We start from the raw sequence: 15587 nt of genomic DNA on the forward strand, positions 1-15587 counted from the left end.
GTCTTGTGTCTCCTCTGCAGGGAGAGTTCAGGTCCAGGATCAAACAGGGGACATCAGGAACAGAAGCAGCTCCATTGATCCGACTCCTCTGATGGCTGATCAATCAGTTTGATCTGTGTGTTCTTTGATTATTGATCAGTGATGTCAGAGTGGAGTCAGTGTGATGTTGTTGTGTGTTTGAGACTTTTAGTGTCCATGAAGGTCTCTGCTGCCGTAGATCCTCTGAACTGTGACAGAGGTCTCACTCTGGAGGAAATACTCAGCACTTTCATTTTATTTACAGCACTTGAGATTATTTATTTATTTATTATTGATTATGATCGTGGCTCAAGAGTTGGGAGTTCGCCTTGTAATCGGAAGGTTGCCGATTCGAGCCCCGGCTTGGACAGTCTCGGTCGTTGTGTCCTTGAGCAAGACACTTCACCCGTTGCCTACTGGTGGTGGTCAGAGGGCCCGGTGGCGCCAGTGTCCGGCAGCCTCGCCTCTGTCAGTGCGCCCCAGGGTGGCTGTGGCTACAATGTAGCTGCCATCACCAGTGTGTGGATGTGTGCGTGAATGGGTGGATGACTGGATATGTAAAGTGCTTTGGGGTCCTTAGGGACTAGTAAAGCGCTACATAAATACAGGCCATTTACCATGAGAGATTTTTTTTTTAAACTAACTTGGAAAAATACCCGTTTTAAAAAATATCTGCAGCATCACATTAATGTAAACGTGCCTTCACTTCAGTCACAATCATGGTGTCAACGTATTAAAGTTGTTTGTCTCAAACTGACCTGTGACCAGCTTCACTCAGTGTGAGCTGTTGATTATTTCTCTTTGTTTATTAGTTGGATCTGCACACAGAGGTCAAGACTGATATTTTTTACATTTTGTATTTTTATAATGATAAACTGTGAAGTAAAAACTTTGCTCACAATCACAGTCTTCACCAGAGTAACATCAAAGCAGTAATCTTTAGCCTACTTCTTTGCCAAGTGTGCGCCATAGTAAATCCAGTTCACTGTGTATTCCTGCCTTACCCTTGTACATATTACCCCAGTCCCAAGTATACTTGTGTAGTTAATTCCCATGTGATCATTGTTATCACTGCCTACACTTAGTCACTGTTTCACTCCACCTGTATATAGCAACTGAACTCCACACCAGTGAGTATTCACGTTTTTCACTTTTTCACTAATAAATACCTGACACACACATCTGGTGCCCGTGTTGTATCTGTTTTGGGTCTATACGACTCACACCGTGACAAAGACTTCAACACTGCAACTAAATGTTGAAGTACTTTTTACTCAGTGACATTTACAGAAAGAACTGTTTGAAGAAACTTAATGTGCAGAGAGAAAATCTCCTGAACTCAACCTTTACTACAATCTCTGTGGACATGGGCAACTGGAGACCTGATGGTCCTGTTATACTTCTTTACAATCAGAGTCAACAGTAGAGAAATCTGACTGTGCTTCAGCACAACAAGAATAAAAAGCATTTCAAAAATGCTGCTGATGCACTTTAAATGTCGTCTGAGCAGAGAATCACTTTTGCTTTGCTGTGTAGTGTGGGACAGCACAAAAGCACTGAGGACTCTTTTGTTGGTATTTAGAGAATTCAGACAGCTCTGACCCTTCAATCTCACTTCACTCGGTCTAAAACATTTATAACGGATCATTTATTTTCCCATTATACTGCCTGTATCCACCCACTGAAAAATGGACGTGGATGGTTCATTGACTGCAAGCAGGCTGGTTGCCATGTGTGCCAGAATAGGGAAGCAGGAGAAATCTAAAAAACCTGCAGATCACTCAGTTTCACTTCAGCTCTTTGTATGTTGGCTGGTAGATGGTACAACAACAGCACAGACAGGAGTGGCCCACAGACTGACCACGTTTACTGTTTCTCTTCATTTATTGGTTGGTCTGCACAGGGACTACAGATGAGGCCAAATCTGATATTTTTACATTTTTGTAATTTTATAAACTGTGAAATAAAAACTTTGTAAGGTTTCATTTGATCAGTGTTCTTCTTCTTCTGTGGTGTTTCTGATGTGTTTGGGGCTGAATGTGGGCTTCAGGAAAGTTCGATTTAAGACTTTTTTAAACTTCATAACGTCACAGAGAATTAAAATTAGGACCAATTTAAAAAGTTTGACAGAAACTTTGGCATGTATGTCTACGCTTTGTTTCTGTCCTTTGGTTCACTAAATGCCTCACAGCCTGCAGAAACAAACTGTCTCACACATTAAAATGTGAATTTGTTTGCACACAGACAAAAACTTCTTCCTCCTCTACACTGATTTAACAAGATAAATTGGATTAGAACTTTGAGTCCACTTCAGGAGTGACGGCAGCCACAGTGCCCTGCTTACCTGACCTCTGCTGGATTGTTGGTTCAGTCCACATAACACCAGGTTATCATGTCAGATCTTTATTCACATGAACCCACAGAGACTTTAAATCAGCAGGAATCCAGATGAAGCCCTGAAACAGCAACATGACCTCATTGATGGGCAGCTAACTTGGTGTTGAGGAGTTTGCCTCAGGGCTCCTCTGCTCAGACGCCAGCATGCTGTCTCCAAACCAGGACAAAACATAGAAACCTGCCTGTGGCTGTGTATCCAGCACTGGGCCACGGTATGTATGTAGTATGTGGACAGGGTGAAATGTACCGTGGTACTCCTTTTCCCACTCCACAGGTTATCAGGTATGTTGGAGTTTCTCCACCTCAGTATCAGGCTCAGAGCTGCTGAATCCTGTCATAAAGGCCACCTGGTGAATAATTCCTCATATCCTGTATCTGATTGGTCTGTGGGAATGTGGTGATTTTAAAGTTTAAAGATCAGCAAATATCTGAGCTCACAGTTTTCTCCCTCTCTTTTCACACACGCAGTGTTTCAGATATTCATAAATACAATCTTCTGAATATTAGCTTCCACTAATTAGGCTAAAAGTAAAGTGTGATGAAACTATGTCTCTTTCATTTTAGTAAAAGAACACCAACAAACTTATCTGATAAGAGGAGGAGTGCAGTTTCCTCATACTTTCCATCCTGTTCATCCACTTTTCTGTTAGCCACGCCCCCACAGGTGAGCCAGCAAATCACTGCCTCCGTTCTCACAAACGTCTGATCTGTGGCCGGCCGGACTTCATTCCACAGATGTGCTTTAACAAAGTGTGAAGCTGAACTCTGAGCTGTGACAGTGAAGCAGTGTGAGAGTGTCAGTAGATGATCAGCAGAGGAAAGTGAAGCTGCTGTGAGCTGATGTCCTGAAGGGCTTTTAAAGAGTCTCTGAGTTTGACAGGAACATGAAGATGTTTGTGGTGTTTGTGATCCTCCTGCACGGTAAGTACACCTTCCTCTCTCTGCTCTCATCATCAGCTTTTCTTTCTTTCTGTCTCTCTCTCTTTAATGTGTTGAAGTGCAGCAGGAGCAGATTTCCATCAAACACTGGATTCTGATTCAGATCAAACAATACGACTGCTGGAAGTTTCAATAACTACGTACTTTATCAAAATCTTTCATAGTTTACCATGTTTCTGTTTTTCTCTTTGTTCATTAAGTTTAGTTCATTCACACGTTTGGTTACAGTGTTGTACTGTGCAGTTTCAACCGGAGCGATTACTTCAATTTCTCTTTAACTCTTCACACATTAGCTTTAATTAGCTTCATGAGTCATTTGTAGTCTGCCTACGTCAGTGTAGAAACATTTATACATACGCAAAATAAACTGTGCCCATTAGAAGCAGTTAGACACTGATAAGATTCAACTGGTTCAGACTTAAAACTAAACCTTTATTCTAGTCTTTGTGCACACGGGCAGCTGGAGAGCTGATGGTTCAACAGTTGATCCTGTTACAGTTCAATAAAATGCTAAATGTAACTTGTCTGTGGAAATCTGTGTGTTCACCATGTAATGAAGAGATTTATGTCAGGTCTGAGTGGACCTGAGAGGCAGGATTAGAGGGTTAATGAGGTTCTGTCAGGTTCAACTCTGAGTTCAATGAAATGAAGTGATCCACTTCATACCAGTGTCAGAACTAGAGATCAAAGTTCTCTGGAAAACAGTGAATCTCCATCAACCTGCAAACAGCGAGAGCCTCTATGGTTTTTATATAGAGTCCACACTGACAAATTAAAGATGATTTATTTTTTATATGGAATATAGAGTCTTAATAACAGCATAATTCCTCCTCGTATTGATTTATTTTACATAAAATCAGCTTCCTTATTATTTTTCATCACTTTTGTTACTTGTTTGCTGTTGAAGGATTTAACTCTGCTGGGTCAGAGAGCGCGGTACCAGCTGCAGTCACAGTCGGGCGTCCCTCTGTGAGCTGTGATACTGAAATCTGTTAACTCTGACACTGCATCTGAATACAGGATCACATAAACAGACATTCATGAGGTTATTGTTATTATTTGTAGACCAATGTTTTTGAGATATTCGCACACACATGCATTTTTCAGAAAAATGACTTCAACCAGTCAAACAGTTATTAGTTATTGTTATTGTTATTGTTCTCTGGCCCTGGAGGCCGCAAACGCCGACGCAGAGGGAGAAGATCTGGCGTTCTGGTTCGACTGAGACGGCGCACTTACAGACCACCGTTACCCAGTTTATTACTGGCTAATGTGCAGTCTCTGGAGAACAAGCTGTGCGAGCTTCGGGCACGGATCTCATTCCAGCGAGAGATGCGGGACTGCTGTGTGATCTGCCTCACAGAAACCTGGCTATCGGACAAAGTACCGGACTTCGCAATACAACTGCCGGGGTTCTCTGTGCACCGCGCGGACAGGTCACAGGATCTTACTGGGAAAAGCAGAGGCGGTGGTGTGTGTTTCATGATCAACAACAGCTGGTGTGATTATGCGAACGTGCACCCGGTCAAATCCTTCTGCTCACCGGACCTGGAGTACCTGATGATTAAGTGCCGGCCATTCTGGCTACCGAGGGAATTTACAGCAGTGATTATTACGGCTGTTTACATTCCCCCACAAGCCGACACTGACCGTGCACTCAGGGAACTGTACAGCGCGATCAGCAGCGAGGAAACCGCACACCCAGAGGCGGCGTTTATCACAGCCGGAGACTTTAATAAGGGAAACCTGAAGAAAGTCTCACCAAAACTCCATCAACACATTCCTTTTAACACACGTGGAAACCGGCTACTCGACCACTGTTACACCTCTTTCCGGGATGCGTACAAAGCCCTCCCCCGCGCCCCATTCGGCCAATCAGATCACTGCTCCATCCTGCTCCTGCCCGCCTACAGGCAGAAGCTGAAACAGGAAGCTCCAACCCGGAGGGCGGTGCACTGTTGGACGGACCAATCGGAGTCTGCGCTGCGGGACTGTTTTGATCACGCGGACTGGGAAATGTTTCACGTGGCCGCCAGAGACATTGATGAATACACAGACTCAGTCTGTGGATTTATCAGGAAATGCGTGGAAGATGTCGTCCCATCCAGAACAGTCAAATCCTTCCCAAATCAAAAACCCTGGATTAACGGAGATGTTCGCGCGGCACTGGCGGCACGGAACACCGCCTTTGCCTCCGCGAACACATCGGACTACAAACACGCACATTACCAACTCCGGAAGACGATCAAAGCAGCCAAACGTGAGTACAGGGACAGGGTGGAGCAACAGTTTGACAACCCTCGGAGTATGTGGCAGGGACTAAACACGATCACAGACTTTAGAGGGAAAACCAGCACACCGCAGACCACGGCCTGTCTGTGTGAGGATCTAAACGTATTCTACGCTAGATTCGACACAGCGAACACCATGAGACCGGACAGTGTGCGCACCGTGGATGACGTCAGTGCGCACACTGTGTCTGAGGAGGATGTGCGGAAGTGCTTCAGGAAGGTGAACGCACGCAAAGCTACTGGTCCGGACGGGATTCCCGGCCGCGTCCTCAGGTCATGCGCGGCTCAGCTGGCTGGAGTGTTCACACACATCTTCAACCTTTCCCTCTCTCTGTCTGTAGTCCCAGCCTGCTTCAAAATGGCCACCATCGTCCCTGTACCCAAATCCTCCACCATCTCCTCATTGAACGACTGGCGACCTGTAGCCCTGAACCCCATCGTGAGCAAATGCTTCGAGAAGCTGGTCAGGGACTTAATCCGCTCTGCACTACCCGACTCACTAGACCCTCTACAGTTTGCATACCGCCACAACAGGTCCACTGATGATGCCATAGCCCTGACACTACACACTGCCCTGTCACACCTGGAGAAGAGAGACACGTATGTGAGGATGCTGTTGTAGATTACAGCTCAGCATTCAATACCATCGTTCCCTCGAAGCTGGACAGGAAACTGCAGGATCTAGGACTGAGCAGCTCCCTCTGCAGCTGGATCCTTAGCTTCCTGTCTGACAGACGCCAAGTGGTCAGACTGGGCAGCATCACCTCATCCCCCATCACACTGAACACTGGTGCTCCACAGGGGTGTGTACTGAGCCCTCTCCTGTACTCACTCTACACCTATGACTGTACAGCCACTAACAACTCCAACATCATTGTGAAGTTTGCGGACGACACTACAGTGGTGGGTCTTATCACCAACGGTGATGAGACGGCTTACAGGGAGGAGGTCAGCGCCCTGACCCACTGGTGTCAAGACAACCATCTCACCCTCAACGTCGCAAAGACAAAGGAGTTGATAGTGGACTTCCGGAGGTGCAGAGAAGTACACACCCCCATCACCATCAACGGCGCTGCTGTGGAGAGAGTGAGCAGCTTCCGGTTCCTTGGAGTACATCTGGCTGAGGATCTTACGTGGTCAGTACACACAAACAAAACAGTGAAGAAGGCGCAGCAGCGCCTCTTCTTTCTCAGGAGACTGAAAAGATTCGGCATGAGCCCCCGCATCCTCAGGACCTTCTATCACTGTGCCATTGAGAGCATCCTCACTGGATGCATCACCACCTGGTATGGCAACAGCACCGCCTACAACTGCAAAGCTCTCCAGCGAGTAGTGCGGTGCTCTGAACGGATAATTGGAGGTGAGCTTCCCTCCCTCCAAGACATCTACAGGAAGCGGTGCCTGAGGAAAGCGGGGAGGATCATCAAGGACTCCAGTCACCCCAGCCATAAACTATTCAGACTGCTTCCATCAGGAAGGAGGTTCTGCAGCATCCGGTCCCGTACCAGCAGACTGAGAGACAGCTTCTTCCACCAGGCCATCAGACTGCTGAACACTTCATAGACACCTCAGCTTCACTACTGGAACTTCAACATTATGCACTCCATACTGTACAGTAATGCCACTGTTTTGCACATATTCAACTCTGTATATTTTATTTATATATTTTTTTATTATTATTATTATTATTATTATTATTATTATTATTATTATTATTATTATTATTATTATTTATTTTATTTTATTTTATTATTATTATTATTATTTTTTAACTATTTAATTTGTAAAAATGTGCATACACACACACACACACACACACACACACACACGTAGGAAAATATTTAGTATACACATCCAGAAATGCATACACTATTATATATTGTACATATATTTATTAGTTTCAGGTTGGCCATTCTTGTATTTTGCTCGTTTGTGTTGTTGTGTTTGCACATCTCTGTTGCTTGTGGGGCTCGCACACAAGAATTTCACTCGCATGTGCTGTGCCAGTGTGCCTGCACATGTGATGTGACAATAAAAGTGATTTGATTTGATTTGATTAATGTCCCTTATTGTTCAAAACAAAGTTACAGCAACATTTTTACAGATTAAACTAAAATGATTCTCCTTTATTGAAGTTTACCTGCAAACATCAAATAATCTAAATTCATTGCTGCCATTAAGTAATAGAAGAAAGCAACAGCAATAATTATTATTATAATAATAATACGTTTAATATGAAATATTTGAATAATTTAACATACGCTGAATCCAGTTTTAAAGTATGAACATAGATAAAAAAGTTTCAGTCCCACGCGGGTGGGGGGTAAATTAAATAAGTTATTTATTTAAGCTGTTAAACCCCCAAACCAAAGAAAAAAACATCTGTGAATCCAACTTTTGGTTTTTCTTTCTCTTATCTGCACGTGAGGTTTAGGTGACGTCACGGTTAGTGTGTGTAGCCAAAAATCACATCTGAACAAACAATTCTGTTCATTTTATTCATAGTTTCACTTTCAGCTGCACCACCCTCACAGCTGGATTTTGCCTCAGGTCAAAATAATCAAAAACGAAAATACAAACATGCTCCTAGTTAATATAGATATATCAATAAAATCTCCACCAGACACCACTCACTGGTTTCTTGACTTTGATTTCTGTGAATCTTCAGTGTTAACATTTTGACCACTGCTGTGTTGTCTTTTTGTCTTTTCTTTTGTTCTTTGAGGCAGAACCCACATTACTGCGCCACACATGTAGCCTCCACAGCTTTAAGTTATTACACTAGAGTTCATCAAACAGAGTCAACAGTAGAGAAATCTGACTGTGCTTCAGCACAACAAGAATAACAAGCATTTCAAAAATGTACCTGCTGATCCACTTTAAATGTCGTCTGAGCAGAGAATCACTTTTGCTTTGCTGTGTAGTGTGGGACAGCACAAAAGCACTGAGGACTCTTTTGTTGGTATTTAGAGAATTCAGACAGCTCTGACCCTTCAATCTCACTTCACTCAGTGTAAAACATTTATAACGGATCATTTATTTTCCCATTATACTGCCTGCCCACTGAAAATGGATGTGGATGGTTCATTGACTGCAAGCAGGCTGGTTGACATGTGTGCCAGAATAGGGAAGCAGCAGCGTTCACCAGGAGAAATCTAAAAAACCTGCAAATAGTGGCTTCAGTGACACTGTTCCTGTCACTCAGTTTCACTTCAGCTCTTTGTATGTTGGCTGGTAGATGGTACAACAACAGCACAGACAGGAGTGGCCCACAGACTGACCACTGCCTCCATCTGACAACAGAGCTCTCTGCTGGTGTCAGAATCATTGTGCCATGAATAAAAGTGACACTTTGACTGAACTCCCAGGAGTCAGAGTTCTGTAGATGAAGCACTCCAGTGTTATCCAACGTGAAACGAGGTGTAGTTGCCTCTGTCTGAATGTTATCATGGAAAACGGACTGGTTCTTATATACCACTTTTTAAACCTTTAAGTGCCTCAGTCACTTATTCATACAAGTATGAGTGTTTTCTATCAAACATTTGCACTCCGACAGATCACACATCACAGAGTAACTTGGGGTTAGTATCTTGCCTCCCCAGACTGGAGCAGCCCACAACAAACCAACAACATTCACTTGATTTGTGTTCCAGTTTCCCAGCATGCTCTGGCTGTGGTGGTGGAGGTGAATGAGGGAGAAAGGTCTGTCCTGCTGCCCTGTCTGTACTCAGGTTCTACACCTGAGGACAATCCCACAGTGACGTGGACTTGCAGTGACCTCGATCCCAAATCTGTACACTTACGAAGAGCAGGAGGAGATGATCTTAGAGGACAAAACCAGCGTTACAGAGAACGTACATCAATGAATCGTTACGCCCTAATCACAAAGGACTTCAGCCTCACTCTGAGGAAACCCACAAAGACTGACAGCGGCAACTACACCTGCTCCATCAGCAATGGAAGACAAGAACGGAGACTCAGAGACATCCAGCTGAAGGTCAAAGGTCAGCAAAAACTTCAACAACTGCTGTAATTACTGGTCATAAGTCAGTACTGTATACAAAGTTCAGAGGTCAAACTAAAAAAACTATTTCCATCGTTTTTGTTCAGCTTCTGGTCAGAGGCGAGTTCATGTCAGGGAGGTCACCACACACATGTCTGTACATATATTTATAACTGCTAGCTGACTTTTTACACATCACTCAACATGAAACGAAAAGACCCAGAGAGTAGGGCTGGGCCGTATCATACCCTTCACGGTAATAACCGTATGATGTTGGGCAATGATAAGAAAATGAAATATCGCGATAGAATATGGGTAAAACGCGCATGCGCAGTGCCTTTGTTTTCATACGCACATGGCGGAAAAAGCATGGCAGAGAATGAGGAGGGCGAAAGCGGATCATTGAATGAAACGGATGAACCAGAACTGGTTTGTAAAAATGCTGCAGCTTCAGTGGTGTGGAACTGGTTTAGCTTTCATCCATCAGATACACAACAAAGCACTATTTTTGGTAGAGCATGCTAGCGGGCCGTCGTTATTACCGTGTTTTTTGGAAAATACGGCACATTTAAAATCAATCCTTTGATTTTTCTGAAAGTCGACAGTGCCCCTTATAATCCCGTGTGCCTTATGTATGAATTCTGGTTGTGTTTACTGACCTCAAAATGATTTTCTGTGGTACACGGCGCTCAAAAATCTGTCAAATGTTTTAGTACGACTTTGCTAAGCTACGAACCCGCACCGCTTGATGGATTGTCGGAGCATTACGGCTATCGTAGGCGGAGCCTCGCGGAGTGATACGTACTGTGCTTCATCATAATATTACCGTATTGTGTGTGTATAACCTGTTTTTAAGTTTTGTGGATATTATACATGGTTATGCTGAGGATATGTCGGCCAGTTTCCACTGGAAATGCCTTTTGGTTAAACTGTCAGCGAGGAATTTGCACTGTTAAATTTTTATATAACTTTAATGCACATAAAAAAACAGCTGCTTATTTAAGTGAAAATACATTGATGGTTTTCTTTTGTTGCACTAATAAAGTTGTGGAATTGTAAAGTATTTTGTCTAGTGTCAATTATATCGTCAGTTATTGCAAATTTTCAAATGTATATCATGATAAATATTTTTGGCCATATCGCCCTGCTTTACCAGAGAATATTATTAATGTTTGGTGGACAGCGTCAGAGGTCAGGATTGTGCTTCAGTTACCATCAGTATTACTATAGTATAGTCCTATAGTTGATACTGCGGTTTCTTGTCCTCTCAGACCAGCAGGTGGACGTGAAGGTGAGGGAAGGGTCAGAGTCTGTCATCCTGCCCTGCAAAACAACACCTGACCTGCCTGAGGCCACCAGAGTGGAGTGGACTCGCTCTGACCTCGGACTCATGATGGTCCACGTGTATGCAAACAGGAATGATGAAGTCATGACTCAGGATGAAGTTTACAGAGACCGAACGATGACGAATGAAGACCTGCTGAGAACTGGAGACCTCAGTCTGACCCTGAAACACCCCACAGAGAGAGACAGTGGAGGATACATCTGCACCGTCTACAGGGACAAAGACATCCTGACACAGAAAGTAGTGCTGCAGGTCAAAGGTCAGTGCTGGAGATCTAAGTACAGGTCAGAGGTCAATATTGTGGAAAGAGGTCAGAGATCAGAAGTCACATTTTTTAATGTTTCTCCACAGAACCATTTCCATCCTGGGCCACAGCTGTCCTGGTTCTCCTGGTTCTTCTTGTGGTTTCTGGAGGTCTCACATATTATTTCCGGCACTATTTCATGTCAGGTGAGTGTCTCCTACTACACTACCCATAATGCCGATGGTCAGCAGGTGTCCTCTGGTGGCTCCTTGACTGTGGCTCACACAAACTTGTTCCAGAAGCTGAAAGAGTTGAGAGTTACAAACAGCTGATACAGAGAGCTGAAGAGAAACTTCCAGGTTTGTTCCAGAAGTCAGAAAACCTCCTTCAGACTCAGTCATTGATCAGTGAAACAGCTCCACAACATGACTTTACTAAACAGTGTGTGTGCTTCACTGCATTGATCTGACACAGAGGCTGCATGTGGACAAGCTGTTCTTCTTCTGTGGTGGTAAACAGCAGCTGACATGGAAACATGTGCTGACAGTAAATGTTGCAGCAGCTTCAGTAAATGTTCCTCCTTGAGTTGTGCTCAGTCATGTGGTGGAGAGCTTCAGATGTTCAGACACATGAGAGCTTCATGGTTTCTGTGCTGATGTGTGTGAGACATGGCCGACTGTGGAGGCTCAGTCTGTCTGTTCTTCTTCATCCAACATGTCTGCAGCACTTTACAGGACGCTGCAGACGAGTTACCAAAGAACGAGTCAGGAACACATCAGGAACAAACTGAGACACAATCTGACTGAGACTAGAAGACAAGGAGGGGACAGGGAGGTCATGTGACCATCACAGCTGCTGCTGATGTCATCATGTTGTGCTTTGTCGTCCTCTCAGGTTACAAGGTGAAGGTGGATTCAGGGGTGGAGTCTGTCCAGCTGCCCTGCAAAGCTATAGTCAGATTCCTCCAAGACACTAGAGTGGAGTGGAAGGACAGAGACGACAGGAAGGTCCATGTGTATGAGAATGGACGTGACCAGCGTGGAGAACAGCACCGGTTTTACAGAGGACGAACAGAGATGAAGAGAAACCTGCTGAAATTTGGAAACTTCAGTCTGACCCTGAAACTTCCCACAGATGACGACAACTCCACCTACACCTGCACCATCAGCAGGAAGGGAAACTTGCTGAAGAAGAAAGGAGTGGAGCTCCGTGTCAGAGGTCTGAACATAGTTTCATACAATAAACATATTTTATATTTGACACTATTTCCTCTCCATACTTCAGCCTCTTGGCCAGTTTAGGTTCTCAGTGGTTTAGAAAGGCAGAGCTTATTGATCAGCAGCAGACTGGATGAAATAAATCATCATAAAACTGAATGAGCGTTTATCAGCTCACTGGTGGATTGTATAGATTATTTTGTATTTCTTTAAGTAGAGCTGCAGAGTTCATGAAAAAATAAATTTTGTCATAGACAAACCTGATTTGGTTTGGATTGACTGTCTCTCTGCTGCTGATTGAACAGAAATAAAACAAAGGAACTGTTTATGTTCAGTGGGGCAGTTGGACATGTTTCAGACTGGAACCTGTCATTGCAAATATTTAATTTGAACCAGTCAAAACATGCTCAGAGTTGCTTCAGTCTGTACAACTCATGTTGTGTTTGTTGTCCTCTCAGTCCCCCAGGAGGAGGTGGATTCAAGGGAGGAGTCTTTTCTGCTGCCCTGCAAAACTACCATGAACCTGCCTGAAGTTGCTAAAGTGGAGTGGAAGACCAGATTCAACAGGAAGGTCCACGTGTATGAGATCAGATCTGACCAGCTTCAAGATCAGGACCACCGTTACAGAGACCGAACACAGATGACTGAAGACCCGCTGAGAACTGGAGACTTCAGTCTGACCCTGAAATACCCCACAGACTGGGACACAGACACCTACACCTGCACCGCCTACAGCAGGGAGGGAAACATCCTGATGAAGAAGCAAGTGGAGCTGAAAGTCAAAGGTCAGTGCTGTTTTGTGTGTGAGCTGCAGACGCCATTGAAACTTGAGAAAGTGTAATAACTCCAGCTGTACATATCTTATCCATTTTACACAGTAATTGCTCGCCAATGGTTGTATTCATAGTTTAACAGTTCCTCTTAGTATTCAACATCATTTATCATAGATCACAACAATGTAGTGGTCACAGACCTTTAGGTCCTACTGACCAACAACACCTGATGGTAATTAAATGGGCCTACCTTAAATACTGTACTAAAAAGACATATCATAGTGTAAAAACAGAGGCACACAAACATAAATGGCTCCTAAAGCCCGGCCCCTTATTGTAAAAGCCACAAGACTTGACAATTCTAATTATAAAGAAAATAAGAAGCTACTAATAAAGTCTAGTTTAGACACACAAAACCAAACCAAAGCCATCTGCAGAAGAATCTTTAAAAAAGAAAAAAAACCTCCAGGTTTTAGATTTTGATCTGCTTCTGTCCTTCAGCTTTCTCCACAACTCTGAAAACCTGCTGCTGCTACAACTCATGTTGTGTTTGTTGTCCTCTCAGTCTGCTGTGAGGAGTTAGAGGAGGAGGTGGAGTCTGTCGAGCTGCCGTTCAAAACCTCAGAAAACTTGCCTGAAGATGCTGAAGTGGTGTGGAGAGACAGCAATGACAGGAAGGTCCACGTGTATAAGAACGGCTCTGACCAGCCTGGAGAACAGCACCAGCTTTACAGAGACCGAACGGAGATGAATGAAGACCTGCTGAGAACTGGAAACCTCAGTCTGACCCTGAAATACCCCACAGATGGAGACAAAGGAGGATACAGCTGTAGAGTCTATGGGGAGATGCAGAGATACAAAAGAGTGCTGCTCAGAGTCAAAGGTTTGTGTGGTTTCCATGTGGTGGGGTGCGAGGCAAACACTGATGTATATAGTGAAATCCACGTCATCATTAACTGTGACGAACAGCTTGCTCTAAACTGGAACAAATTACAGAGAAATGGACCAACAGTGAAGTCCAAGCTTTGTTAGAGATCCAGGCCTGCACACACACAGTGTAAACACAGTGAAACTACAGAGTACTGTGAGGAGGTACAAAAGCTCCTCCTTCAGTTCTACTCAGAAACCCACTGCTGCTGTCTGTACAGCTCATCTTTTGTTTGTTGTCCTCTCAGACTGTCAGGTGGAGGTGGACAAGAGGGAGGCGTCTGTCCAGCTGCCATTTAAAACAACAGCAAACCTGCCTGGAGATACCAAGGTGCAGTGGAAGGTCAGTGGTGATAAAATGGTCCATGTGTATGAGAACGGCTCTGACCAGCCTCACAAACAGCACCAGGATTACAGAGACCGAACGGAGATGAATAAAGACCTGCTGAAAACTGGAGACCTCAGTCTGACCCTGAAACAGCCCACAGAGACAGACAGTGGAGAGTATAAATGTGAAGTCGACGGGGAGGTCAAGAGAAACAAAACAGTGCTCCTCAAAGTCAAAGGTTTGCTTGTGTCTCTGTGTGTGTACATGTTTTGACATCTTTGTGAGGACACAAACCTGGCATGCTACAATACTTGTGGGGTCTAACGGTCACTTGTGGGGACAAAATGCCCATTTCGATGAGTTCGAAGGCATTTTTGAGTCTCAAATTGTGGTTTAAGTGTCAGTGTAGCGGCAATCTTCAGTCCTTCGTTTCCGCTTCTGCAGGACATAAAGTTTCTGACTCGTGCTTTTCTAACATAGTTTGTATGCCACTGAAACTGAAAACTGCAAAACAAATATCTCCAGTTGGACCCCAGTTCTTATTTTCCTGATATTATACCAAAAACAACTATAAACAGCAACGGTTAGAAAACTGTTGCTCCTGATTACTTGCCTAACCTTTCATCAACACGGCAGCTCAATACGACCACGTTTACGACACCTACCAACACTTTAAAACCACACAACAGATGAACAAATCAGAACAAATTTACAGAGCATAATATATCAGATTACAACATAAAATAACCAAGATTAAAATTAGAAACAGTGGTTAGGTTTAGGGTTAGGACTTCATTTTTGATGTTTAGGGTAAGCAGCTTGGGAAAGCATTATGTCAGTGACATGTCCCCACAAGGATGTAAATACATACAAACGTGTGTGTGTGTGTGTGTGTGTGTGTGTGTGTGTGTATGTGTGTGTGTGTGTGTGTGTGTGTGTGTGTGTGTGTGTCTCTGACTGTCTTGTGTCTCCTCTGCAGGGAGAGTTCAGGTCCAGGATCAAACAGGGGACATCAGGAACAGAAGCAGCTCCATTGATCCGACTCCTCTGATGGCTGATCAATCAGTTTGATCTGTGTGTTCTTTGATTATTGATCAGTGATGTC

The 15587-nt window shown here is 44.0% G+C and overlaps 2 protein-coding genes across 2 annotated transcripts in view; both read left to right on the forward strand.

Annotated features, from left to right (window-relative positions):
• The window catches only part of LOC147333815 (uncharacterized), a 61152-nt gene extending 59222 nt beyond the window's left edge, over positions 1-1930 (forward strand). The window contains exon 18 of the mRNA XM_086270116.1: positions 21-1930. Within this exon, the coding sequence (XP_086126242.1) occupies positions 21-112 (92 nt within the window). The 3' untranslated portion in view covers positions 113-1930. The remainder of the gene's footprint in view (positions 1-20) is intronic.
• Positions 1931-3095: 1165 nt separating this feature from the next.
• The window catches only part of LOC147333817 (uncharacterized), a 45770-nt gene continuing 33278 nt past the window's right edge, over positions 3096-15587 (forward strand). The window contains exons 1-8 of the mRNA XM_086270349.1: positions 3096-3336; positions 9299-9649; positions 10920-11252; positions 11345-11443; positions 12132-12455; positions 12913-13239; positions 13793-14110; positions 14403-14618. Coding sequence (XP_086126475.1) covers positions 3300-3336; positions 9299-9649; positions 10920-11252; positions 11345-11443; positions 12132-12455; positions 12913-13239; positions 13793-14110; positions 14403-14618 — 2005 coding nt within the window. The 5' untranslated portion in view covers positions 3096-3299. The remainder of the gene's footprint in view (positions 3337-9298; positions 9650-10919; positions 11253-11344; positions 11444-12131; positions 12456-12912; positions 13240-13792; positions 14111-14402; positions 14619-15587) is intronic.

The sequence above is a fragment of the Aulonocara sp. 'chitande type north' Nkhata Bay genome, linkage group LG3 (assembly GCF_057382095.1).
Source record: "Aulonocara sp. 'chitande type north' Nkhata Bay isolate Kocher_YH1m ecotype deep benthic linkage group LG3, A_spYH_male_GT1.1, whole genome shotgun sequence".
Taxonomy (NCBI): Eukaryota; Metazoa; Chordata; class Actinopteri; order Cichliformes; family Cichlidae; genus Aulonocara; species Aulonocara sp. 'chitande type north' Nkhata Bay.